Genomic DNA, 26,555 nt, shown 5'->3' on the forward strand with positions numbered 1-26,555 from the left:
GGGTGGCAGGGTGGGACTGGAGCCTCCGAGAAGGCCTCCTGGAGGCAAAGGGCTTGTAACTGACCAGTTTGACACACTGGCAGGAGCCGGACCCTGCCCACTCCATGCCTTACCTCTTCTCTCAACCCTGGTCCCCTCCCCCTCCCAGGGAGCCTGAAGTCCCACTCCGGCCAGTTTGGATTTAAGAGTCTCCTTATTTGAAAGGGAGATTTACCAGGCAATTGGGGGCCATGGAAGGTTATAGGCAGAGTGTATTTACCATCAGTCATAATGTTCCATGGTTACCACTCAAAGCTGCTGTCTCAGTGGAGCCTCAGGAGGGTCCTGGGAAATGAGTTTGCTGTTAGAACAATGATGAGTCTATTTTACACAAGAGGAAAATGTGTGTTCATCCGGACAGGCTTCCCATCTGAGCACAAAGGTGACAATGTGTGCACACTCACGGCGCCCTTGCACACACCCTGCACACTCTCGAGCACTCATCTCTAGCCTCAGGGTGAGTTGGCTCTGCAGAGAGTGGCCAAGGCTCTGAAGTCCCCTTTCTCCATCCCAGGTAGCCCTATCCACTGGGTACAAACTGAGGGCTGCTGGGTCAGGACTGTCCACACCGCACCCCTTAGCCCAGGCTGGCCGCAGAATAGGAAGCCCTGCTAAAGACCTCCCTTCAGACTGGGTACCCCAAAAGCCACTGCCTCGGGAGGACAATCCACTCTAGGCCCACGTTCCTGCTCAAGGACCCAGTCACATGTGGTGGGGAGGCAGAGACTGGGATGGGAAAGAAGGCCCCTCTAGAAACGGACTTAGAAGCCACCTGGACCAGCAACCATTTGCAGAGAACACTGGAGGGAGAGAAGATATGGACTCTAGGCCCCTGCCTGGCTTCAACCTCACCCAGAAATTGGTTGCTTAAATGGCTGCAGGTAAGTGGGAGGTGAGAGGGATGGTGGTGGCGTTAGTGAGAGCTCCTGGACAGGGTTTTGGAGGACTCGTGGCTTCAATTGGAGTGGAGGGGGCCCAGAGAAGGGTGAGGTGGGAGGCAGGGAGAGGGTGCAGGAGTGGAGCTGGTTGGGCATGCCCTGGGACTTTGCTTTGGCCTCATCCTCCCCAAGGCAGGTCCTGAAGGGCAAGCCACCATGCCCTTCTGTGAGCAGGCAGGTGGATGTCCCCTGCCCCTAAGCCAGTGGGTCTCAACCCCTTTGGGGGTTGAATAACCCTTTCACAGGGGTCCCCTAAGACCATGGGAAAATGTAACTGTAACAGAATTACAGTTATGAAGTAGCAACAAAAATAATTTTATGGTTGGGAGTCACCACATGTACTGTATTAAAGGGTTGAGGCATTAGGAAGGTTGAGAACCACTGCCCCAGGAGGAGATGCCCACCCCACTACAGGACCACACGGGTGAACAAAAGAAACAGGCCGAGATGCAGATACTGAGGACAGAGTTCACTTTATTGGGCAACTAGAAGCTTGAGTTTCCATGGGCAAGCAGGCAGGTGTCAGAGTCAGGTAGGGGGCTGTGTTGGCCTGCCCCTCCTCCGCTACTCACCCCCCCCCACCCCCCGTAAGGCAGCTTCAAGGACAAACATCTTGTTTCCCACCTCTGGGCAAAGGCCCTGGGGCATTCACCCAGAAATGGCAATTTCTGGGATCAAGGAACAAGAGGGAAAGGGCTCAGTTCTCTGGGGCGGCAGTGGAACCCAGCAGCTCCTAACTGGGTTGACTGAAGGGCTGCGATGCTTCAAAGCCAAGGTGTTTTGCTCCTGGCCCATGGGCAACACTAATAGCTGGGTGTTGGAGCAAGTGGAACCAGCAGCAGGTCATCGTGGAGAGCTCTGTCCACTGAGGAGTGTGGCAGCTGGGGCCGAGGGCCCTGCCCGGGGCTGGGAGTGCATCTGTGATCAAAACAGACACAGCGTCCTTCACGCACCGTCTCGCCCTGAGTCTCCACAACTTCTTCCCCGGTGGTAGGCTTTGTCATCCACGACTGAGGGCAATGGCCTCAGAGAGCAAAATGACTTGCCCAAGGTCACACAGGATAAGTGGGCCTTCTAAGGCAAAGGAGGAGTGGATGGGGAGATAGGTCTGCCAAGGAGACAGTCGTTTCTTGAGTGGCTGGCATGTCCCTCTGGTGCCAGATGGCAATGAGATAGAGATGCTGGGGACTATTCAGTCCACGGCTGTGAGACTGGGCACAAGGGTCCCAAACTGCCTTCTGGGTAATCCGCCTCCACCTGGAAGGAAGTCCATGTGATAGCTGGGCCAGCCACCAGCAAGCCCTGTAGTCCTGGGTAAATCATTCTGCAAGACACACCTTGGTTTCCGCCTCTATAGTAATGCCTATCCGTGGTCATTCCGTGAGGAGTCAGTAAGAGACTGTGTAAAGTGCTTAGAGGGGCTGGGATGCCGGCGGTCATACCTTACCTATTGTGATTGCTCCACTAAGCATGGTCCTGGAAAGGCTGTGTGCCAGGCGGGCTCACCCCTGGGGATGGTGCTGAGTCCCGATCCAATCCTGGGCCACCTCCCCATGCAGTGCTCACTGGACTACACCCCATCCCTGTGTCCTGGAAAGTTGTCACCAGCCGTTCCCAGAGCCCTTTGTGAGGTTCCAAGCTGCCAGTCTCCTGAACCCCACAGTGATCCCCCAACATTAGCAAGTTCAGAGTGGGGGGCTCTGAGTTCCCGCACCCCGCTCCCAGCACCATGTGCTCACAATTGTGACAGAAAGAAACATGAGGGGTGTGTGGGGGGGGTGCCAGCAGTTAATGTAGAGAGCTGCTGAGCAGCTGGGAGGCATGAGGCCTCCTGGAGGCACCTCAGAAGAAAGACCTGGGAATCTAGAGAAATCAGCCACTGACAACCCCGTGGAGCCCAGTTCTTCTGGACACAGACGGGGTTACCATGGCCAGGACCCAGGGGTGTCACTTCGTAGGGACTTTAAAGCCTTGTGGGCTGGTCCCCAGCCTGGCTCTGCAGCAGCTGCTAGTTGGGGCCAGCTGGCAGAGGGACCTGTCCTGACGTCAAGAGTAGGCTGACGGCCAGCCTGGTCTGTGTCCTTTGGTGGCCCCTCTCTACCTTAAGGGGCTTTCAAGTTTCAAGCCAAGCACATTTCAGAGTAGCTGGCCCTGGCAGCCCTGTCATGATTACAGAATCCTCCTGCACTGAGGACCCAGGATGCACCACACCCCTTGCTCGGTCTTCCAAAGAAGCGCTCAGAAGTGATGTAACTGCCTTCAGATCACACTGTTAACGGCCGCCAATCCAACGAGATCAAACTCTTATTAGAGACTGAGCATCAGAGATTGGCCCATTCCCTCCGCTTGTACCCAGAACGAAACATGCTCAGAGAGGGCATGGCACTTGCTTAGGTCATACAGCCAATTAGCCACAGAGCTCAGCTGTGGATCCTGATGTGAGGTCTTCTCGGGACATGTAAGACTGAACGTGAGGGCTCAGGCTCACTCCCATCGCCCTCCTGCCTCTTCCTCCACCCTGTCCTGACACTTGACATCACCCATCACACCCTCCCCCTGGGAACGCCCTCCTCCTCCGGTTTCCATGACAACACACTCACCCCATCCTCCTCCAGGCCTTGCTGGCAGCTTCTCTCAACAGCGGCTCCTCCTAAGCCTATGAAGCAGGGGCTCCCCAGGCTGGGTCCCCAGTCTCCTCTCTAACGCTGCCACCCACCTTTCCCTCCAGGTCTCCAGCTCCACTTTTAAGTAAGAAGAGCTGCTGACCTCATGCCAAGGGTATCTGTGAGGGGTCCTATGCGTACACCAGCTCACATTCCCCGACCACCTCATGAAAAAGTCCACTCCACAGCTGAGGCTCAGCGAGGGAAAGCCAAGGTCCGATTCCAGCATTGACCGCTACTTGTAGCTCATTAAGGTGCGCTAAGGCCCAGTTGGGTAGTTTGCAACCCAGGGGCACTCCCAGGAGAGCAGAAAAGAATGGGTGTTGGAGCTCTGTGCTGATCTAGACAAGCACTGACGGCGTGGAGCTGCACCCTTGGAAACGGGAAGACTGGAGAGCTTTGGGAAAACAAAATTCATGGGAAATTGCCCTCTTCCTGCAGCTTTTCTCCCACTTGGTTTAAAGTTTTCCAACACCTCCAGCTGCAGCTGCTAAGGCCCTTCCCTCACTGAGGCTGGGAGAGAGCTGGAAAGCAACTGACACCAGTTCTGCCACGGGTCGGCTCCGTGACCCTGAGTGAACCGCTTGACCTCTCTGAGCCTCAGCCTTCTTGTCTGAAACGGGGTTGTTGTCAGGAGCAGACGAGGGCATGTGCACCCAGCATCTGGTCCACGTAAGTGCTGTTAGCCCCGTGCCCCGAGGGCAGTCAACTCCTGGTTTCCAGGACATGCCGAGCACGTTCTTTCTCCCGGCTCTGGCACAGCCAGCTCCCTTCTTCACGGCCAACTCTGCCAAGGCATCCTTTAAGGCCCCTACACCTTGCCCATCTATCCCAGGGCTGCTAGAAACGTGTTTCAATAAAAAGGTACAACGGGTGCTTCATTGTGACGCCTTCTTCCCTGGAGCTCGGCCTTTGTCCTCACGACACCAACAGGAGATGCTCATTTCTGTCCTCAGGCCTGGCCCTGGGCCTGGGCTGCCTGGGGGCAGGGTGCGTCTGACCCCTTTCTGAGTGCCAGTGTCCAGTGTGCACCGCCAGGCATGGAGGTTCCATTGGCTTATTTTACCCTAAATGCACAGTCTGGTAGTGAGTGACCCAGACAGGCTTGTGCTGAAGGATTGGGGTTGGGCGGGAGGGGGGCACGTCGGAAACAGTCCTCACCAGGAGAATGATCAGCTCTGAGCCCCAGTGCCACCTCCTGTAGGCTGCTTTCCCAGGGGTCTCAGGTGATGGGTGTCCAGGAATGTGCCTGGTGCCCCGGCCCTCCACCCTCAGAGGTCACTGTGGTTGTCCTTTGAGCAGTGAGGGGGATCTTGGTGGGTTAGGACTCTAGGACCCGGTGCCTCAGTGGGCCAGGTCGGAGTGCTGGTACTGTCCTATGTGCCCTGGCCCCAGGGGAGCCGTTTTCAGGAGGAAGGACTTGCCTGGGTCTAGTGCTTGTAGAATGCCATCAGTTCCCCTACTTGAGGGCATCTGGGCCCCTGGCCTGCCCACAGCCCACCTGGGCATGTGAACTCCCTGAACACGGGGGTGACAGCCTCCCGACAGGAAAGGCTTTTTGTTCCAAGGAAAGGACTGTCACAGGGATGAGCGGTACATCTCTTCTTTCTTCTTTTTTTGGTTTGAGAAAAAAAAAAAAGATGTCAATTTATTTCTCTCTGTCCCAGAAAGGAAAGAAAATTAAATTTGTTTTTACAAGAATGTCAGCACACGGCTTCAAAAGGGAGTGGGAGGGATGTGCCTGAGGCAATGGGGTGGGGTGGAGGTGAGACTCAGAGAGGCACCCGACTCCTGGGGGTGCCTCCATAAAGAATAGAACTCATGGGGGTAAATGCCTCTGCCCAGCTCTGAGTGGACCCTGCTTTCAGCACCTTTGCCCAAACAGGCAGAGGACTGGGGGGAAGCCAGGGGATCTGAGGGAAGGGGGAGGGGAAGAGTGAAAGGCATTGCAGTGATAAATGCCTTCCTCTCCCCAGTTCCTCAAAGTCAGGCCCCGGAGGATGTGGGTGATTCCGGCACCTGTTGGACATGCCGAGCACTGGCAGCTGTTGGGGAAGAGGGAAAGGACTGGTCTGAGAGGAGAGGGTGTCCCAATGGAGGGTCTGATACCTTCTCCAGGCCCAGGTGCTACTTTCCACCCATGGAGCTCTGAATCCTCTATCCTGTCCTTGTTCTGTCCACCAGAAGCCAGAGCCACAGAAGTCAGGGCCAGGGTACCTCCCCAAAGCACCCACCCTCTGGCTGGAGGATCCTAATCCCAGAGCAAAAGTCTTGCTCCTCAGCCTCACCCTCTAATCACTGCCCCCTACTATTCTCGGCCCAGAGGCCTCCAAGTGGCTTGGGGCAGTAGAACTTGGGGCTGAGTATTTTGTCCCACTGAGGCTCCAGTGTCCCCAGCTGGTGGCGCCACCACACTGTCCTGTCCAGCACATGGCTGGGATGGAGTGCTGGAGACACTGCCCTGATGCTGAGGTCCCTCCCGTTCCAAGGAAATGACTGCCCAAACAAAACACAGCAAACAAACTGCTGCTAGTGAGTGAGTGGATGCCCACACTCATAGGGAGCCTGAACAACAGGGTCGAACTGCCCCGTGACTTTGAGCCTGTCCACTCTTTACAGATGTAGAAAGCCTGTCTTTCTCCGGCAGGGCACAAGAATGAGAGATTTTTTTTTTTTCTTTTAAGGCGATGATGCCAAGATGGCCACCGCTGAAGCAAGCATTCCCGCTGCTAGAAGGCGGGCTGGACATCCACCCGAAAGTTGAGGCCTCACCTGCTCGGCATGGGCCGCGCTCACTGTCCCCACTGCACAGAGCTCCAGTCTTAAACGACCTCACCTGTGCCCGGCCTAGGCCCTGGGCCGCTGGGTCCCTTCAAATGTCAGGCGAGACATCCCCCCATGCCTAAGAGTTCTGCTCCTGGCTAGCCCTCTGGGCTGGGGCTCTAAGGGAACTTTCCGAGATGGAGGCTCCTATCCCACTGCAGCCACCTTATTTCGAGTCCCAATTCTAGAGCCCCAGGCTCAGGGAGTTCTGTCAGGTCTGGTACCTGTACTGTAAGGTATCTGCTCTGGACACCCCGTGAAGGGGGCGCCACTGAGCAGTTTCTATGCCGTCCTTTCCCCAGCCCCATATGCGGTGTGAGGTGGACAGGTGGGAGGGATGGAGATGGAGGGGGAGGAGGGCGCGTGCACCCAAGTGCAAGTCCAGAGGCTGCCAGATGAGGCCGGATGCCAATCCAAGGCACCACCAATATAAAAGCTGGACAAGAGGCCAGAGGCATTTCTGGGGACGCCTCCGGGCCACCAATAGCTCCGCATCCTGAAATTGGTGTTGGGCGGGGAGGGGGGAGGAGGCGCTGCCCCCACCCAGCGCCCCTTGAGTGGCTAGCTCCGCCCCCCAGCGCAGACCACGGGGGTGGGGCTCCCGGAGGCTCCATCCCGCCCACCCCCTTCTCCAAAGCAGAGGCCCCGGGCTCGCCCTCGGCCCGCCCCGGGGTCGAAGCGGGCTGGTCAGGCGGCGGCGCCCCCGCCGGGGCCTTCGGACGGGGTGCAGGCGGACACAGGCTCCCGGGCCGAGGCGGCGCGGGCGCGGGCGCGGCGGAAGCTGCCGGGCTCCGCGGGGCCCCAGGGCCCGGGGCAGAGCTGGCGGAAGCAGCGCTTGAAGTTCTCGTCGAGGAAGGCGTAGAGCACGGGGTTGAGGCTGCTGTTGGCGTAGCCCAGCGCGATGCACAGGTGCAGCGCGGCCACCACCAGCGGGTCGCGCCGGTCGATGTCCACCAGCGTCCAGACGATGACGAAGATGTGGATGGGCGCCCAGCACACCACGAAGGCGCCCACCACCACCAGCACCATGCGCGTGATGCGCCGCAGGCTGCGGTCCTTCTCCTTGGAGCCCGACAGCAGGCGCACGCTGCGCAGGCGCAGCAGCATGAGGCCGTAGCACACGGTGATGATGAGGATGGGCACCACGAAGGCGAAGAGGAACACGCAGATCTTGGTCACCGTGTCCCAATACCAGCTGGGGTTGGGGAACTGCAGCATGCACACCACCGCGCCGTCTGGGTGAGGGACAGACAGACAGACACAGTGTGAAGGCGCTGAGCACCTAATGCCCCACCTGCTTAGCCAAGGCCATTTCCAGGCCTGGCTGTTCTTCTGTCAGGAAAGGTGGGCTGGGGAAACTCTCCTACTCATCCCGAGAGGCCCAGCAAGATTGGTCCTGATCTGGGTGATCATCTTTCGACGCCTCCCCAGACCTGCATAAGCCTTATGTCTAGGGACAGCAGTAATGGCAATAATGCCAGGCATTGTGATCATTTAAACACGCCACCCACCCCTGCCATTTCCAAATGGGGCTCCTTTGGGATAGCACCACTTGGATCAAGTACTACTCGGATCTTCCTTAAAGAATCTGGTGGAAAGAGGACACAGACCTTACTGGCTCTGGGACCTGACCTTGGGCAACTTAGCCCATCTCTTCAAGTGGGGACGCTAACAGCACTTACACCTCACAGGGCTGTTGTGGACTGAGACACGTAAAGCATTTAGCATGGTGGGATGCAAACGGTGTCCTCCTAGGGACAGACGATGTCGGAGCCTAGAGGTCAGGGCTACGGTCAAGGTGGCATGTTCAGGCTCACCATCAGGAAGAGAGCCTGACAGACTGGGTCAGAGACAGGAGGGGTGCTCAGGATGGAATCTGCTTTCCCCACTCCGAGAGAGTGGGCTGGCTGAGTGAGCATCTTAGGGGATGGTGTGGGATGTAGACGCAGCTCTGAGGCTGGCCCAGAGATCTCTTGGCACTCTGGGACTGGAGGAGCCCAGCAGTAGACTTGGCGTCTAAGAGTTCAGAGAAGAGGGGTGGGGAAGTGAGTCTGCTGGCAAGGCCACCAAGACTTGCATCGTACAGGGGACCAAACTTGTTTAGTTCAGAGACGAGCACCCCCCCTAAGTCACTCAGCTGGTGGTATACAGTACTAACCAGTGCTGACAGCCCACTCGGGGAGTGTGTGCACACGGAGGAAGCCCATCTGGTCCGGCTAGAGCAGGCTGCAGTTAATGGCCTTGAGTAGAAGACTGATAGTGGGGAGTGGGGCCTGGCTGCTGAGTCAGGATTGATGGCTCAGAGGTTGTGTGAGGACAGCAGGGCCTCTACCTTTGTGAAGATCAAAGATGGCCAAGAAGTCTGCTCTCGCCAGCACCAACCCTCTGAAAACCTTCCCCTGCTCTTGGGCCAGAAGGGAATGACCAATTTGGAGGCGGAGACCTTGAGCTGTAGACCAAGCTCCACCAACTGTCTGGCCGTATGACCCTACATGACCTCTCCGATTCTCTGTTTTCTTAGTCAAACAGAGGTAGGCATCCCCGCCTTGCCCATCTCATAGCTGCTATCTATTAACAGTAAGCTGAGCTTTGTGCTAAGGGTTTTTTATACATCGAGGGGACTTAAAAAAAGTTCGTGTGGAAAAAATCCATGATCTTTCTATTTGTGACCTTGTTAAAGCCCCTCTCCTATTACCTCATTTAATCTTCTAAGTAGCTCGTGGCTCAGATGGGTTAATGAATCTTTGGCACGTGCTAGATATGTTCCTGCTCCCTTCCATTGCAGTCGGGACCTCGGGACCAGCTCTCACAAGGAAGGGATGGGTCACAGCCTTTCAGGGTGGGTGTGCTTTCTCCCTACACCCTCTCCACAGCCATCCGCGGACCAGATGCAGAGAAGGCCATGGAGGTGCCAAAAGCTTCCCTCCAATCCAAGGTCCCTGTGTGACTATGTGAAGTAAGCATTCTTCCTCCTCTTACGATGGACAGATGTGAGTGGGAGAAAAACTACTGCTGTGTGAAGCCACTGAGTCGTGGAGGCTGCTGCTTCTAGCAGCTAACCTAACACAGGTAGTTACGAAACCATTACCACTTACACTGAGAAGATGCATCCGTCTAGACCAGTGGTTCTCAACCTTCCTAATGCTGCAATCCTTTAAGACAGTGCCTCATGTCGTGGTGAGCCCCCAACCATAAAATTATTTTTGTTGCTACTTCATAATTGTCATTTTGCTACTGTTAGGAATCGGGCAACCCCTGTGAAAGGGTCGTTCGACCCCCAAAGGGGTCACAACCCACAGGTTGAGAATCGCTGGTCTAGACACTCACATATAATCAGTGATGCCCTCACCCACTGGCCAGCCAGCCATCTCCCTATAGGTCACTTGTCCATATACTTCTGGCCCACTGCCTGTATGTACACAGACCAGCCATCCATAATCCCACAGGCCAGTTATTCATATACCACCCTCAGCAGCCTATATGACCACTGACCAATCATTCGTCCTACCCATAGTCAAAGTCTATCTCCTTCATTGGCCAACCATGCATATTCCCATTGGCTGGCATCCATACTCCCATTGGCCAGCCATCAACATAGCCCTGGCCAGCTAACCATACTTTCCTTTGGCCACAGTGACATTGGCATTAGTCAGCCACATACTGCCCCTTACCTCTAGCCAGTCATTCACAACCCCACAGGCCAGCCACATTTTCATGGATCAGCAACCTGTACCTCCCCCCACTGCTATGTGGCCTTTACTGCCTCCTGTGGTCAGTGGCCTATACTATGTCATTCACTCACTCACTCATTCACTCACCCCGGGGGCGGGTCACAGCCATGACCATGATGGGCACGCCCACACCCGAGGCCAGGACCCAGATGCAGATGTTGATCAGCTTGGCCTTGGCAGGTGTCCGGAAGTCCAGGGCCTTGACCGGGTGGCAGACGGCAATGTAGCGGTCGACGCTCATCATGGTGAGCGTGAAGATGCTGGTGAACATGTTGTAGTAGTCGATGGAGAGCACAGCTTTGCAGAGCAGCTCTCCGAAGGGCCACGTCTCCAGCAGGTACTTGGCACTTTGGAAGGGCAGCGTGCTGGTGGCCAGGGCATCTGCCAGGGCCAGGTTGAAGATGTAGATGTTGGTGGCCGTCTTCATCTTAGTGTACCTTGGAAGGAAGTACGTGGACAATTGGTCCTGTGTCAAGATTTCAGTGTCCCATTAAACTCAGGGAGGTGAAGTGACTTCGCCAAGGCTACACCAAAGGTCAGGGAGAGCAGTGGGACTTGACCTCTGTGGCTTAGCACTTCCCAGAGACCCACGGATTTCTCCGGCTGTGGAGAACTGGTGCTGAGCAGCTCTGAGGCTGAGGGGGGTTCAAGGGCACTTCCAGACAAAGAGAGACTACGGGAAAAGGGCCTTGCAATTGACTCACAAAAGCCAGCAGGTGAAAAATCCTAATGGTCTGATCCACAACTAGCCATGGGGAGGAGGCAGGACAGGGCAGCGTTTCACTCAGTTCTGCGTGGGTTGCTATAGTCAGAGACCAACTAGGAAATCCCACAACACTACTGATTAGCGGGCTGAGTCTGGGGGAGTAACTTGAGCTCTCCAAACCTCGGCTTCCATCTATGTAAAAAGAGGGATGACACTTGTGCCATCCTCCCAGGTGCTTGTGAAGATCCAATGACAGACTATAGCACTTAACCCTCAGCCCAAGGCACCTAGCAAACATGGTAGAGCTGGGAGCTGGGCTGGAGTGAGCTGGCCCTCTGGCCTCTGCCCACCAGTCTGACCTCCTGGAAATAGGAAGGGCTAGCTTGGAAAGGACCCCCATGCAGCTGGCTCCTTCCTTTGTGGAAGCAGCAGTGCGCCCCCCTTCCCACCTACACTGACCTGGGGAAGGGAGCAGCTGACAGCATCACACATCCAAGCCAGGGCACAGGGCGGGGTGTTCAAGCTGCTGGATGCCCGAAAACTGCGCCCCTGCACAGCCACTCCCCACCCCTCTCTGTGCGCCGTGCTGCCACAGACGCCTGCGCTTTAGCTGGGCACTGGGTGCCTACAGGTGACCGACTGCACACACCAAAGCAGACGGTCCTCAATCTCTGTGCTCACCACAGAAACACCCAGGCCACCAGGCAGGGACAAGGGGTGCTTTCATGTACCTGGAAGCTTGGGGTAAACATCCAGGCAAGGTGCACAAGCAACTCATCAGATTCCAGAGCAGCGAGGGCTGGGGGAAATCAAGGAAAGTGATGTGCCTCTGTGGGGTCCAAGGACCCCCTTCAGCATGACGTGATGAGCCAGTGAGAAAGGCAGATACCTGGGCCCACCTCCCCTGGAGACAGGACCCTGAGAATCGTCATCTCTAACCCACCTGTGGGAACACTGAGCCCCAGAGAGGCAGCCTGACTCACCCAAGGTCACACAGCAACAGAAGCAGAGCCAAGGTGAGCACTTCGCCTTCAGGACTCTCACACCAGTGCTCGTTTTCGACCACACGGGTGGGGGTGGATGGTGGGTGCCACACTGTGATTCGACGCCTTTAGAGCGTCTTTGAAACCTGCCCAGCCCCAAGCACCCAGAGCGAATGCCCTCCATTCGTTTTGAATGGCAGGACAAATTCACATTGGTTAAGATTTGGTTTTCATGAAGTAACTGATTTTTTGAGTCTTAAAAAAAAACCCAAAATCAAGTTACTCATTGTCCTCCAGGGCCAGCATCTGTCCCTCACCCTCCCAAAATAGCTGTCATTTGCTCTGGAGCTGGAGACGCACAGAGTTTTGCTCAAAGACAAGAGAATTGCAAGTCTCAGGAAGTCTGTCTTGAGCCAGAGTGGGATCACAGCTGTGGGAGGCGGTCCCCATCCCACAGCTGACTCGTCTACTTTCTCTTCTCTTACGCAGAACAATTAGAGGCTGTTCTTTGCCTGCTATTTTGATTTGTGACAGATCCTTCCATTCCCAGAGGGGGCTGGGATGCTGGGAATGGTGAAGAAGCTTCTGTCACTGGTCCAGGTGGGGCCGAGGGTTGCTGTCTGTGAGGCCTCCCCACACCTTCCTCCTCCTTCAGTCCGACTCAACCCCAGCCAACACCTGTTGCACGGGCCTCCTCTCCAGCCCCAAGACAAATCATGCCACCCCACCCTGCTCTCAGGCTCCCTGTTGTTCCCAGTGTTCTCACTGCATTCTACAAGCTGGCCCCAGAGCACCTCCATCTTGATCGACAAGCCCCCCCGCCCCTCCTGGCCTCTTGCTGTTCCTTGAACCAACTGAGTGTCCTCCCACCTCAGAGCCTCTGTACTTGCTGCTTCTCCCTAGACCCCTGCCCACTGTGCCAGGTTTTCATAGCGGATCCCTTCACTGAGCTCACAACCCCACTCAGCCGGCCCCTAGCGCTCTAAAACCCCCGCCAGCTTGCCCGCTCCCTTTCCCGTTAGAGCACAAGCCCCGTCTGACAGTGATCTCCGTTCATCTGTCCCTCTTGCCAGGGAAGCTCCCCGAAGGGGGGGTCTTGTTCCCTGATGTATCACCAGCCCACCGATGTTTTTGTAGATTCTGACTCACAGCGATCCTGTAGGACAGAGCGAACTGCCCCACGGGGTCTCCAAGACTGGAGCCTTACGGAGTACATCGCCAGGTCTTTTCTTCCATGACGTTATATGGTGGGTTGGAACGGCTGGCCTTGTAGTTCACAGCTGAGCACTTAAGCATTGTGCCACCAGTGCTCCTTCAGTCCCCCAATAACCCACTGCCAGCCATCGAGTCATTCCCACTCAGAGAAGCCCTAGAGGCCAGAAGAGAACTGCTCCTTAGGGTTTGGGGGACTGTAAATCCTTCAGGGAGCAGCCAGCCTCATCTTTCTCCCTCAGAGCGGCTCATGGAATTGAACCAACCACCTTGAGGTTAGCAGTCCAGTACTGAACCCACGGCACCACCAGGGCTCCCATCAGTCTCACACAGCAAGTAGCAGGCGCTCACCAGCCATCGTGTGTGGCCAGTGGAATCCAGGCCCTCTCGCTTTCCTGGGCACCACGCCAGCCACAGCCTCTGACTGCTCAGGCAGTCTCTCTCCCTGCCCTTGCTCCCCAACTTAAGTCAGGCTGTTCATCGGAGAAAGGGCACTTTCTTGCTTACAACTCTTCCAGGACTCCCCATTGCCACTGTGTCCCCTCAAAATACGTGTTGGAATCTAACACCCGCCCTTCTCAGCCCGTGATATAACCCCATTTGGAAACAGGTGTTCCTTGGTTATGCGAATGAGGGCATAGCCCAGAGGAGCCAATGCTAAAGCTCATCAGCTCAGGGGCTATGAAGAACTGCAGAGACAAGGACAAGCAAGCTAATGCCACGTGAACACAAGAATGTGGGGCTACAGAAGCCGAAACAGACCACAAAGGACCACCCCTCCAGAGCCACATCCTGAAAATCAGATTTCTAGCCTCCTGAACTATGTGTGTGTGTGTGTGTGTGTGTGTGTGTGTGCAAGAAGGGAGAGTGGGATTCTGTTTTTAAAACCATCCCTTGAGGTATTTCTGCAGGGCTATCAAAGGAAGGCCTCCCTGATTGTGGTATTGTCCACTACTGAGCCAAATACTGTATGATGATTAATGTTTTTCCTGGAGTAATAGTCACCTCTCCCCCTCCATTTGCTTAGCTAGGTCTCAAAACAAAAACTCACTGGCATTGACTCGATGCCCAGGCAGGGCAGAACTGCCCCTGTGAGTTCCCGACACGAATTCTTTGTGGGCGTAGTAAGTCTCGTCTTCATTCCTCGGAGCCATAGGTGGTTTCCAGCTGCTGACCCTGCAGACAGGTATTGCTGCATGACCCCTCACTCCCGCAGATCTGTCAAACGCCTTTCCAAGCGGCCGCTCCTTTTGTTTTCCTAGTGATTTATCTCCTGCCTCTTCCCCTTTCAATTTGGGACTGATGGCTAGTGGTTACCCACTGGACTGCCAACCACAAGGTTGACAGTTCAGAGCCACCAGCCCCTCCATGGGAGACTGAAGGAGCTTTCCTCCAGTAGAGTTAAAGTCTCAGAAAACTCACAGGGGCAGTTCCACCTTCCCATATAAGGTTGCTATGACTCAATGATAGTAAGTGTATTTTTTTTGGTGGGGGGGGGGGGGGCTTTCCAGACCAGCTGCACACCTGACCTCCTATGGAGGAACACTCGCTCTCTATAAGTCTTCCTCTATTTTGTTTTACATGAGTTTTTCCCTTATTTTTCTCTTTTGCAGTAGAGATTTTGAGATTTTTATTGAGAAATTACCATCTGAGAGGCCTAAGGCCAGATAAAAATAAATATGACAAATAAGAGGGAATTCGAGTTTCAAGAAATAAGCCTTCCACAACTAGATCTAAAAGACAAAATTCAGGCCTTGCTAGTGTAACTCAGGCTGCTGGTGGGTCAGTGGTCAGAATCCGCACCTTCCTGGCCCATGAGGCTGTGTGCAGCCGGCGGTCAGTAGAGGTCTGCATGTGCTGTGACAGGAGCCCTGGAGACCTAGTGGTTACGCGTTGGGCTGATAACTGCAAGGCCAGCAGTTTGAAACCCACTGCGGGCCCTGCCCATAAAGAGTTGTAATCTTGGAAACCACAAGGCAGTTCTAAGCTGTCCTACAGGCTTGCTGTGCATCAGTATTGACTCAATGGGAGGGAGGGAGGGAGTGGTGATGCCAAATAGGTTTCATGGGATTGTCCAGACGAGGCCCAACTAGGAAGAAAAGCCTGGTGATCACTGAAAATCGGGTGACGACAACTCTCCGGACCACAATGGTCCCATCTGTTACCACTCATGGGGATGGCGAGAGGCCAGGCAGCGTTCGGCACTGCTGCTGATCTGACAGCCACGGCAACACACTGTTTCTCAGTGTCTAACACGCTGCCCTGCTCCGTCCTGGCTGATGCCAGAAATGTGCCTGAGACAAACAGAATCTCCCTCCCGGGGTGGGGGCTGTGGGAGAAAAGCAGAGCAGTTCTGGTGGCAGGCAAGTTGGGTCCCCAGACTGGCTCATTCAGGCCCCCAATAGAGGTTCTCCTTGGATCCTTCCAGAGGATTCTGTCCAGCTGCTGGCTCACACGTCTCTGTTTCACTTACACGGCGGTCTCCTAGGATTCTCAGCCTCAGTTGGTGGAGCACATTACACACAGGCATTTCTGAAGAATGTCATTGTTCCACTCCCACTTCTAATGTGTAGCTTGGCTGTACATGGAAATCATGTCCCATCAGAATCTTGAAGGTACAGCTCCTTCATATTCCTGCATCCAATCCTGTCACGGAGGTGTCTGAAACCATCGGATTCGGGATGACTTCTAGGTACCCCTTACCTGCCCCAGGCTTTCAGGATTTTCTCCTTCACCTGGGATTCTGAACAGTCACTGGGATGTGCTTTCAGGTAGAACTTTGTCATTTGTCCTGAGCCCCTCTCAGGCTAAAGCAGTGGTTCTCAACCTGTGGGTTTCGACCCCTTTGAGGGTCGAACGACCCTTTCACAGGGGTCACCCAATTCATAACAGTAGCAAAATGACAGTGATGAAGTAGCAATGAAAATAATTTCATGGTTGGGGGTCACCACCACATGAGGAACTGTATGAAAGGGTCTCGGCATGAGGAAGGTTGAGAACCACTGAAGAGTCATGGCCTTCAGCGTGAAACATCCTCACACTATTTCTTTGGTAATCTCTCCCCCTTGGCTTTCTTCTTGAAGGAGGCCTGGTGGCCCTGTCAGGTAAGCATTGGACTGCTCACCACAAGGTTGGCGGTTCGAACCTACCAGCTGCTCTGAGGACGAAAGATGAAGCTGCTTGACCCCGCAGAGATTTACCATCTCCAGCCCCGTACATCGGGCAGCTATGAGTGGGACGGACTCGGTGACAGTGGATTTTTGTTTGTTGGTTTGGTTCAGCTTTATTCTGCAATCCTTGGAAAATCCACGAGTTAGCTCTTGGGCCTCCTAGATAGAGCCTCTCATTTTATTGTTTCTAATCTCAGTCTCTTTGAATTTTTTGTTTTTGTTGTTGAAGTTAACATAATTTTATTTATTTTATTAAATACTTTTATTGGGGGCTCTTACAGCTCTTACCACAATCCATGCATCTATCCATTGCTCTTTGACTCTGTAATAATACACTGTCTGAGAAATTTTATTTTTGATATGATTCGACCTTTCTACTGACTTTCTTAAAATTTCACACTCATGCTTTCTTTTTCCAGCCTCCTTTCTTCCTGTCTGCACACTGCTTTCTACATCACACGAGCGAGCACTTCATTTCACGGATACAGTAGCTCTGCTGAACTCTCTAGGGGCGCGAATAAGGTTTGAATTCTCATTGCATTGTCTATTCCGATGTTTTTGTCTGTGTCTGTCCACTTTGGCCTGCCTCCTTTGTCTTTTCCTTCAAATATCTGGTGATACTTGACTAAAGGTAGATCCTTTCTTCAACCCAAACCGAAGCCACTGTGATTGACTCAATTCAGATTCATTGCAGCCTCACGTGTGATAGAAAACTGTTCCATATGGTTTGCGTGGCTGCAATGCCCCCCCACCCATCCACCCCACCCCCCACCCCCCGCCAATTAAGGGAGTTTACTAGGTCAGTCAATGGGTTACAAGTCAGGATCAGCAAACAATTAAGAATACAGTTGTTTGTTTCCTCAGCCAGCAGCCAAGTCTCTCTCCCCTCCTTCGTCTCTCAGCTACATTCCTTGGCCTTTGACTTCATGGGCCAGGCAGCCAGCCCACCCGTCACTCTGTCCAATAGTTACACAGCGGCCTTACTCTCAGCACTGCTCCTCTGAATCTGTGCCACAGCGTGTGAACTGACACTTTAGACAGAGATCTTGAAATGCTCTTCCAAGGCCCTCTCGGTTTCTCTCTTCTATTTGGCTCTAATCTTAATGGAAGCAGGTCACCTGGCCTTTCTTCTGCAGTGCCACTGGGTGGGTTCCAAGTACCCACATCTAGATTAGTGGTCGAGTGTGAACCATTTGTGCCACCCCAGGATCTTTGATCCTTCAGAGAAGCACTAGGTAATAGTCCGGCAGCTGTGTGTGTGTGTGTGTGTGTGTGTGTGTGTGTGTGTGTGTTTGTGTACGTATATCAGCGCAGGTCCCTGTCTACTGGTGGCTTACAATGTCGGGGGACCAGTCAGTGATCTGGCTTTTCCACTGGGTGGTGTCTAAGTATCAATTTCCATAGGTCTCTTCTCTGGGACCTGCAGAAAAAAACCTTCTCATCTCCTGCAGGGAAGCATGCCAGGGCTGTGACAGCAGGGCTGGAGAAGGGGTCCCGAGTCTCTCACATTTTCTACTTGGTGTCTCACTTCTGACCTTTCGGGGCCTGCTGGCTCTGAACTCAGAGCTCCTGCAGCTTAAGTTCTCCAGGGAATGAACCTTGACCTCTTACAGGGTGCCAAGTAGTCACTTGGTTGTGCAAGGTACAAGAGTGGACGCCTGAGGGTCTCACTGTTTTCTCTATAGATAATCCTGTGCTTTGTCTTCAGTGCCACACTTCTGCTCTGCTCAGCTTGTGACTCCTTCTGCTGATTGCTTTCCCCCCATCTATATATGCGTGGATGGCTACTCAATCCTCACTGCCACTGAGTCAATCCATCTCACAGTCACCCAGCAGGACAGATTAGAACTACTCCTGAGGATTCCCAAGGCTGTAAATCTCTATGGGGCAGAAAGCCTCATCTGCTTTCTCATGGTGGTTTCGAACTGATGACCTTGTGCTTAGCAGCCCAATGTGGATCCCACTGCACCTTCAGGATGTCTTGGTGTCTAATAGAGAACCTCAAACTGAAACCCAAGAAGTGAAATGACTGGCACAAAATCAGAGGATTACTAAGTGACAGAGCTGGGATTTGAACTCAGGCAATCTAATGCCAGTATTTGGTAACCACTTAGTTATCCTGCCCCTCGGTACTTCCTACCTTATTTCCTCCTCTACCTCTTATAATTGCATACGCATCAAGGAATGCAAATTTATTATCAGCTAAGGTTATTAACTGAGTTATTAACAAGTATTAAACTGAGCAGTCAGCATGTGCCAGGCACTGAGCTAGCACACAGAGACAGTCTGCTCTCTTGAAACCAATGTCCTTAAGAAGGGGGTGGACACTGAACAAACCGATGAACTAATAAATGTATTAAACACCCCACTGCCATCGAGTCGATTCTGGCTCATAGAGGCCTGTAGGACAGAGGCCCCAGGGCCTCCAAGCTATAAAGCTTTACAGAAGCAGATAGCCTCATCTTTTGCCTGCCCACCGTTACCCTCTGCCACACATAGCCGGGATACAGTGATGGAGATTACCCAGTGGGTGGGTGTGAGGGGGTGTTTGTAGAGGGGCCTTGGCTTAGACTCGGAAGCCAATGCTGGTTTCTCCGGGGAGGTGACATTTCTGTCAGGCCGGGAAGAATGAGGAGTCAGCCAGGCGAAGAGAAAGGGGAAGGTGGTTTCAGGTAGGAGGAACAGCATGTGCAAAGGTCCTGTGGCAGGAAAGAGCTTGATGAGCTGCAGATAATGGTCAGAAAGCCAGTGTGACTTAAGGGTTGTCAGTCACAGAAGGGTAATGGGACATGCAGTGGTAGAAGTCAGCAGAAGCCAATCACTCGGGGCTTCTGGGCCACGGCAAGAAAGTTAAACAGTGACACAAGTACAATAGGAAGTCACCGGAGACTTTAATCTAGGGAGTGATGTGGGTTGATTTTACTGTGCTTCTTACAAGACTCCTCTGACTACTGGGTGGAGACGAGACAGGGGAAGAGTGAAAGTAGGAGAGAGAATGAACTTTCCAGAAAGACAAATTGGTTACTTCCCTATCCCAAGAAATCCCACTGGTGGTGTCCGATTCTTTTTTTTAACTGCGGCTAATCAACAGCTGTTACTCTGCTTGTGCAGTAAAGCAGAGAGTTGGGGTGGGGAGACCCTTTGGAGATTTTCAGACCTTGGCACCCCAACATACTTAGCTGTGCATCAGGGGGCACGTTAGTTCACCTCTCTGAATGTATTTCCTCATCGATAATTCCAGTGTCATCGTGCTATTTCGGAGCCGACATGCGTGAAAGCATGTTCCGTGATCCTCAGCAAGGTGCCCTTCATCGAAACAGCAAGTAGCTGAGCATATTTGTTTCAGGGCCCAAAGCCCATCTGTGTTAGTCCGGGTAAACCAGAGAAACAAATCCAGAGGCACTCATATGTAAGAGGGAACTTTATATCAAAGAGCATATGTAAAATCATATCTGTACCTAACAGGATAAAACTAAAACACATGTAATTTAATATGTGCCAAAGCCTCGCTCAAGCATAATATTCTGTAAGTCAGTGGTTCTCAACCTTCCTCATGCCGTGACCCTTTCATGAGTTCCTCATGTTGTGGTGACCCCCCAACCATAAAATTATTTTCGTTGCTATTTCATCACTGTAACTTTGCTACTTTTATGAATTGGGCAACCCCTGTGAAAGAGTCGTTTGACCCCCAAAGGGGTACCCACAAGTTGAGAACCGCTGCTATAAGTGAACAACACAATATTCTATGCCTAATAGTTGTAGTTAAGTAGCACCTACACCTTAGTCCTATAATCCTATGAATATATTCTCCCACCTTTGAACGTTTGTAAGCCAGCCACTTCATGCCTTACTTTCCCCGCCCAATTTTGGGTAGCCAATCCTATACTTCCCACTTACATCAACCCAGCACCCTGAGGAGACAATCATATTCTTTGATGTGAAGAATCTTCCTTACAGTTGGAACCTTATGAGTCCACATCCATTAGCACAGTCAAATCAGGAGAGGCCGTCCATAAAGTCTGCAGCAATATGCACCCGTTCACAGACTCAAAAATCCTCTCTTCATCTGGTCGGGTTCTGGTCAACTCAATGTGGGCTGCCTCACTTAGCCTCACCAGGGTGCCCATTGATCGCCTCATCTATAGACCACGGGCACTGTCACAAATTCTCAACAAACCTAGCGCCCTTGTGCTAGGTCATGAACATCATACCAGTCAACCAGCTCTCATCTTCTCTAGTTCCCGTAAACCAGCTTCAGGGGTGTTAGTGGCCAGACTCAACCCGCCTCTTTATTGCTGCATTTCTCTCACTTCCACTCAACGAGTGGATTCAGGTGGTTACTTAGCAAGCATTTCAGCCTGCCCACAGGCTCCCCTTAATGTTCAGTCCTAGAGAGGAGAATTTCTTCATGGCTCCAAAATTTTTTCAGCTTCTGACACAAACCGCCTGTTCAAAATTCAGAAATCCAGAGTTCCTTTTTTTCTTCAATCTGTCAATAGCCCGCTAGCCAAGTCTCTTCACCTTCGAATGTCCTGAGCACTCAAGACACTGGGTGGGACTTATCTTTTTAGCGCCTTCTTTGCCATGTGTCCTAAACCCATTTAAAGTTCCAATTTCAATGGCTGAAGATAAGTGGGCTTACAACTCTCTATTTTCATACTTCCCAATAATCATTTCTATTTATCCTTATATCAACAATAATAAGCAGAAGAAATCAGTATAAACAAAGTAGAATCAAATCCTAAACTCAATTCTTAAAACAGTCAATTTCAACCCTTATCTAACTTATCTTAATCCTTATCTAAACTATTTCATTGATAGAGTATGGCCTTAGGCCTTTGGCTGCATTGCCTCAAGCCAGGGCCAAGTGCTCTGTCAGCCATTTTGACCTCTGTCAGCCTTTTTCTTCTCTTGTCTTCCTCTTCCTGCTGACAAGACATATGGAGCTAGGTTAGAGCCCTGGAGCTGGAAAAGCCACATGGAGACCCCTGCCAGTGCTGAGATGCTTCTACCACCACTGGATCCACAAGACTTTCCACCCACTGGCCTGTGATCTTTCTGCATTTGGCATCAGTGCGTGTTTTGCATGAGTCTGAAGAGGAATTTATAGATTGTTATCAGACATATGGGCTAACATCAGACTTATAGACTTGATCTGGACTGGGCTGGGATGTTTTCTCTATATACAATTGCTCTTTTATATAAAACTCCTTCTTATACACATATGAGTGTCTATGGATTTGTTTCTCTAGTCTACCGGATTAACACACCATCCCACCTGTCAAATAAGCCCCAGGGGCAGGGAAGGGCATCACATTCCTATTAATTCCCCTTCCACTGAATGGAGGTAGAAGGCACTCAGAGATGGAAGCACCGCCTCCTCCTTCAGCGGACACAGTTAGGGGCCACATTAAATCCACACACGTCTTGACCCCTGGGGAGTTGGGCTTCTCAGCTGAATATGCAAACTGCTCTCCAGCATCCTTTCCCCAGGCAAACTCAGAGCAGTTGGTCAGATTGGTTGAAGTTGCAATGCTTAGTGCCCGGCAGAAGGTCAAACACTCCCTCCTTTGTACAAGGCATGGCGGGGGAGGTGGGGGAAGGAGGAGACTGGCCAGATAGCTTGGGGTGGGTTGTTTGTTTCATTTAGAAGCGATAGTCTCTGAGTGTCTTTTCTTTCAGGTCCCAGACACCAGACACCGTGCCCCAAGCAGGGAATTCCACGCGTCTCAGTCTCATCGCAACCCTGAGGGTTCTACCATCCTACGCTACAGAGGAGCCAAGTCAGGCGGCCCACTCTAGGAAGTGACAGGATTCAAACTGACAGCCCTGTGGTTTCCACTGGGGTCCGTGCTGAGCCGTGTGCTGTTCCCCATCCTCTCTCTCACCTATGCTGGCATCTCCAACATTGGCCGGGTCTGGAGGGGGACAGGTTTGGGGAGCAGACTCCAAAGGCACCTCCTGCATCCTGCTATGGTCCAGGATTTGGAGACTTAGGTGCAGCTCACCGCACAGGGGGGCCAGGTAGAGGCTTGACTCGTCAATAGCAGAACAGTGTCACCAGCACAAGGACATGGTCCAGTGGGGCGAGAGGAGGGCGCGGCCAATTCGGAACAGAGGCACACTTCCGGTCACAAGAGGGTGGCAGCATTTAGGAACTAAAACCACACGCCAGGCCTTCCCCAGGAGCCGTGGTTTAGTCGCTCTGCTGCTAGCCACAAGGTTGGTGGTTCGCACCCGCTCAGCAGCTCCGAGGGAGACAAGCCCTGGAGGTCTGCTCCCCTAAAGACTGTAGCTGAAAGTACTCTGTGGGGCTGGTCTCCGGCCCATGGGGCTGCTCTGAGTCAGAGTTCACCTAACGACACCTTCCACCTGTGAGGCAGGGATTTCTGGTTTTGAACCGATAATAAGTCTACAGTGAACATTTCGGGTTTCCTAGGCATGAGGGTAGGCGTTTGATGTCATGTAATCCTCATAGCATTCCTACGGGTAATAATATTTTAAAATTCAAAACGAGTTGCTGTGGAGCTAGATCCCAACTCCTGATGAGACGCTGTGTGTCACAGGAGCACTGGCCTCCATAAGGTTTTAGAGGGCTGAGTTGGTTGCCTGGCCTTTCCTCTGCAGCACCTCTGGGACAGCTCAAATGTCCACACACATGGATGCTTTGTGCTGTCCGGGGATGCCTTCCACCTTTGAGGGAGACGCAAGGAAACTTCAGAAGGTTGGTGGACAGACAGAATGAAAAGACAATCAAATTTTCCCACACCTTTTTGGAAGCCACCTCATCATATCTTATCACGCCCACTGCACAGAGTCCCCGGTGTTAGCACTGTTCCTGAGGACCTCATACAGTCTGCGTGCCTCTCACATATCACTCTGACCATGAGACTATGAGCTTCCCGAGAGCAAGGATTCCATTGGCCACGGTCATCATCGTGAGCTTTGAACCAACAGCAGGCTGCAGCCCAAAGCAGGTGCTCAGAGCACATTTGTTGAATGAATGAATGATGACATGTCTGCCTTCCATGCTAGACTGGGACATCCTTGAGGTAGGAATACGTCTCCTTCATGCTCTATGCCAGTGCTCAGCACGAGGCTGGGCACAGGGGAGAGGAAGCACTCATTTAGCAAGCCCTGGTGGTGCGGTGGTTACACATTGGGCTGCTCACCGCAAGGTCAGCGGTTCAAAACCACCAGCCGTTCCAAGAGAGAAAGATGGGACTTTCTACTCCCGCCAAGAGTCACAGTCTCAGAAACTCACAGGGGCAGTTCTACCCTGTCCAATGGGGTCACTAGGAGTCGGTATCAACTCAACGGCAGTAGGTTTGAGGTTGGGCGCGCCCTGCTGTGAAGGAAGAGTCAAGATGGCCACACCTCCGGTGGTAACCATCACAAACCCAAGAGTGAAAATAGGCCATCTCTCTTCCTCTCCCTCCACACACCTCAGCACAGCTCAGCCCAACCCAGGGCCCTGACGGACATGCTGGCCTGGCCCTGTCTGCCCTGCGTCTAAAGTGACTCCGCTCTGTCAGCAGTGAGGGCATCTATCCACCACGGCTGTTCTGTTCTTCACGAACCTAAGGGGGGTTTCCACTTACGCATACAGCCCACGGGGTCGAGGCAGGGGCAACAGTCTCTAACCCGAGAACAGTGATAACAACAACGCCAACGAGGCAAGAACGCCAGCCCCCCCGCAGCCTGACCAGCCCCGCGGCACCCATCAAGCCTGCGCTTCAGCCGGGAGTGATGGCTGTCGCAAACCACGTGGATCGAGGGAGTATTCAGGATTCATTTTACTCCCAAGTGTTTTTTGTAAATGCTCAATAAATAAAAGCTGATCATTATAAAATGTTCAAATAACCTAGACTCACTTAATTAAAAATTTTAAATCCCACTGTTAAAATTATAGACCATCTTCAGACATCACCACGCACACATGCACACCCTGCTTTACGTAAGTGAATCTTGCTCGAATTCTGTTGCATAAGATGCCTCTGTGCATTTCCAAGACTGTAACTCAGGAGAAAACCTCGTTTTTTTCCCCCGAGAAGCCCCTGGTGGTTTTGAACTGATGACCTTGCAGGTTGAAGCCCAATGCATAACTACTACACCACCAAGGCTCTCAGTATGGACACTAACACTACTTAATAACTCCCTTGTTCAAGGACATGGCGGTTGCTTCTGCTTGTGTGCTATTATAAAACAACTTTGTTTATAAAACATCTGATGGTCTTCTTGGGGGAAAGTCCTAGAATCTTAGAGATGGAGGACTCTCAGAGCTCCAGCTCTTTCTTCACAGTGAGGGCATCCCCTTGAGGCGCTCTAGACAAATGGCTACTCAGCTTCCGCTTGAAAACATCTAGGGACGGGGAGCTCACCACTTGTAGGCACAATGCCTCCCCGCCCCACCCCATTTGGACAGCTTACAAGTATTTCTTTCTTTGACTTAAAGACTGCTCCCTCCTCGCCTCCCACTGTTTTTAGTTCTTCTGCTTACAGATCCACAAACTCTAACCCTAATCCTTCCCCTTCTCTTTCTCCCTATTGGGAACGGGCTCCTGTGGAGTGGAGTGGAGTGGAGTGGAGTGGAGTGGAGTGGAGTGGAGTGGAGTGGAGTGGAGTGGCGATGCTCTAGGGCTTGGCGAGCTGTGGGTTGCACAAGTTAAACAAGAGTTCTACAAGCTCAGGTGTGTTTGTCGATGGCATGAGAACAAACCAGGAGGGGAGCCCACATACGATGTGTCCCTGTGATTCCGATCCATCCCACTCAGGTCTCACCTGTAGGTCAGGCTGGAACGTCTCCTGTGGGGTTCTGAGACTGTCACTCTTCAGAGGAGTAGAAAGCCTCCTCTTTCTCTGATGCTGCAGGTCAAGCGTGTTGCAGGTACACAGAGGCTACTTGGGCCCTGGTCGTTCTCCACCTTGCCTGGCAGAGTGAGGCCAAACCCATTCTCTGGGAGCTCTCTCCCTAGAACCTCAAGGCCATAAATGAGGCATACGGCCCCACCAGCAGGGCCCGGCTTAGGTTCTTAGCACTGCTGAAACAGAAAAACCCACAAGTGGGTGGTCTTACAGAACAGAAGTGTATTTTCCCACAGTTTAGGCGGCTGGGAATTGGAATCCAGGGCACTGGCTCCTGGAGAAGGCTCTCTCTCTGCTCCAGGGAGAAGATTTGAGCTCCGTGTCTCAGCCTTGAAGATGTGCACCTGGCATCTCTCCCCCACTTTGCCCTTGAGTTGCTCCTCTTTTTTTTTAACTCAAAAGCGATTGGCTTAAGACACACACCCTCCCTGTGACATGTCCTCGTTACATAACAAAGAAGATACAATGCCAAATAGACATTAGGATTTACAACCTATATTTGGGGGGACACATTCAGCCCATAACAATTACCCATAGGATTTTCCGCATTCCCTACCTCCTTCTCGGGCACTGCTGCTGATGGAACATCAGCTCAATCCACCACCTCATCACACACCTCCCCCAGGTGGGATCTGGCTACATTCTCAACCACCCAGCAGCTTGGAATCCACAGCTGATAATGCTGTCCTCGCCCCCCCATTCTGGACATTCCCTGCTCCCCTGAGGCACCACTTCATGGGCCAGGGACTCGGCACACACAGTCCCCACTGTAGTTGGTTGAATGGTGGCCCCCCAAAAGATAGGCTTAGTTCTCAACTCCCAAACCCTATAACTGTGACACCTGGAAAAAGGGTTCTTTGCAGCTGTGGTTAAGATGAATTCATTCCTGAATTATCCAAGTGGTTCCAGACCAATCCCCAAAAGGAAGGTGCACCCTGGTCCCTGGCACCAGGGACACCTACCTTCAAGTCTGAAGCCTATTTTAATAAGCTGTCTGCCCTCAGATAAGTCCTAACTAACCTGCGTTCGCCTCTGTAAACTGGGTGTAACCACCCTACCGACTGTGAGGGTGTGCAGCAGACGAGGCAATGTGTGTGAGGTACCCGCCTGCATGCTTGTATCACAGCGGCTTCTCTCCTTGTTCGGGCCAGAGTGGCACCTGCTAAGCTGCCCCAGAGTCCCACCCTCTTGACTCCCAAGGCCCAGGCCCTTGGGAACATGCCCTGGTCCAGGGAGCCCCTATCTAGCACACTGAGTTCAAGCTTCAGCTCCCGCTGCACAGACGGGGGAAACTGAGGCCTCGAGAGATCAGACAGCGGATCGGTTCTCCTGACTTCTGAGAGCCCAACTGCTTCTCAAGTCTCCAAGCTGCCCTCCCAGGAGCTGTGTCTCTGCAGAGAGTAAGACGACGCCAAAGGGAAAGTG

The 26,555-nt window shown here is 52.8% G+C and overlaps 1 protein-coding gene across 1 annotated transcript in view; it reads right to left on the minus strand.

Annotated features, from left to right (window-relative positions):
* Window positions 1–7,150: 7,150 nt before the first annotated feature.
* OPRD1 (opioid receptor delta 1) overlaps window positions 7,151–26,555 on the minus strand; it is a 37,512-nt gene continuing 18,107 nt past the window's right edge. Inside the window, exons 2-3 of the mRNA XM_004705049.3 lie at window positions 10,282–10,631; window positions 7,151–7,698 (exon numbers count right to left, since the gene is read on the minus strand). Coding sequence (XP_004705106.1) covers window positions 7,151–7,698; window positions 10,282–10,631 — 898 coding nt within the window. The remainder of the gene's footprint in view (window positions 7,699–10,281; window positions 10,632–26,555) is intronic.

Source organism: Echinops telfairi, unplaced genomic scaffold (assembly GCF_000313985.2).
Source record: "Echinops telfairi isolate 266 unplaced genomic scaffold, ASM31398v2 ScPeMD7_7457;HRSCAF=8495, whole genome shotgun sequence".
NCBI lineage: Eukaryota > Metazoa > Chordata > Mammalia > Afrosoricida > Tenrecidae > Echinops > Echinops telfairi.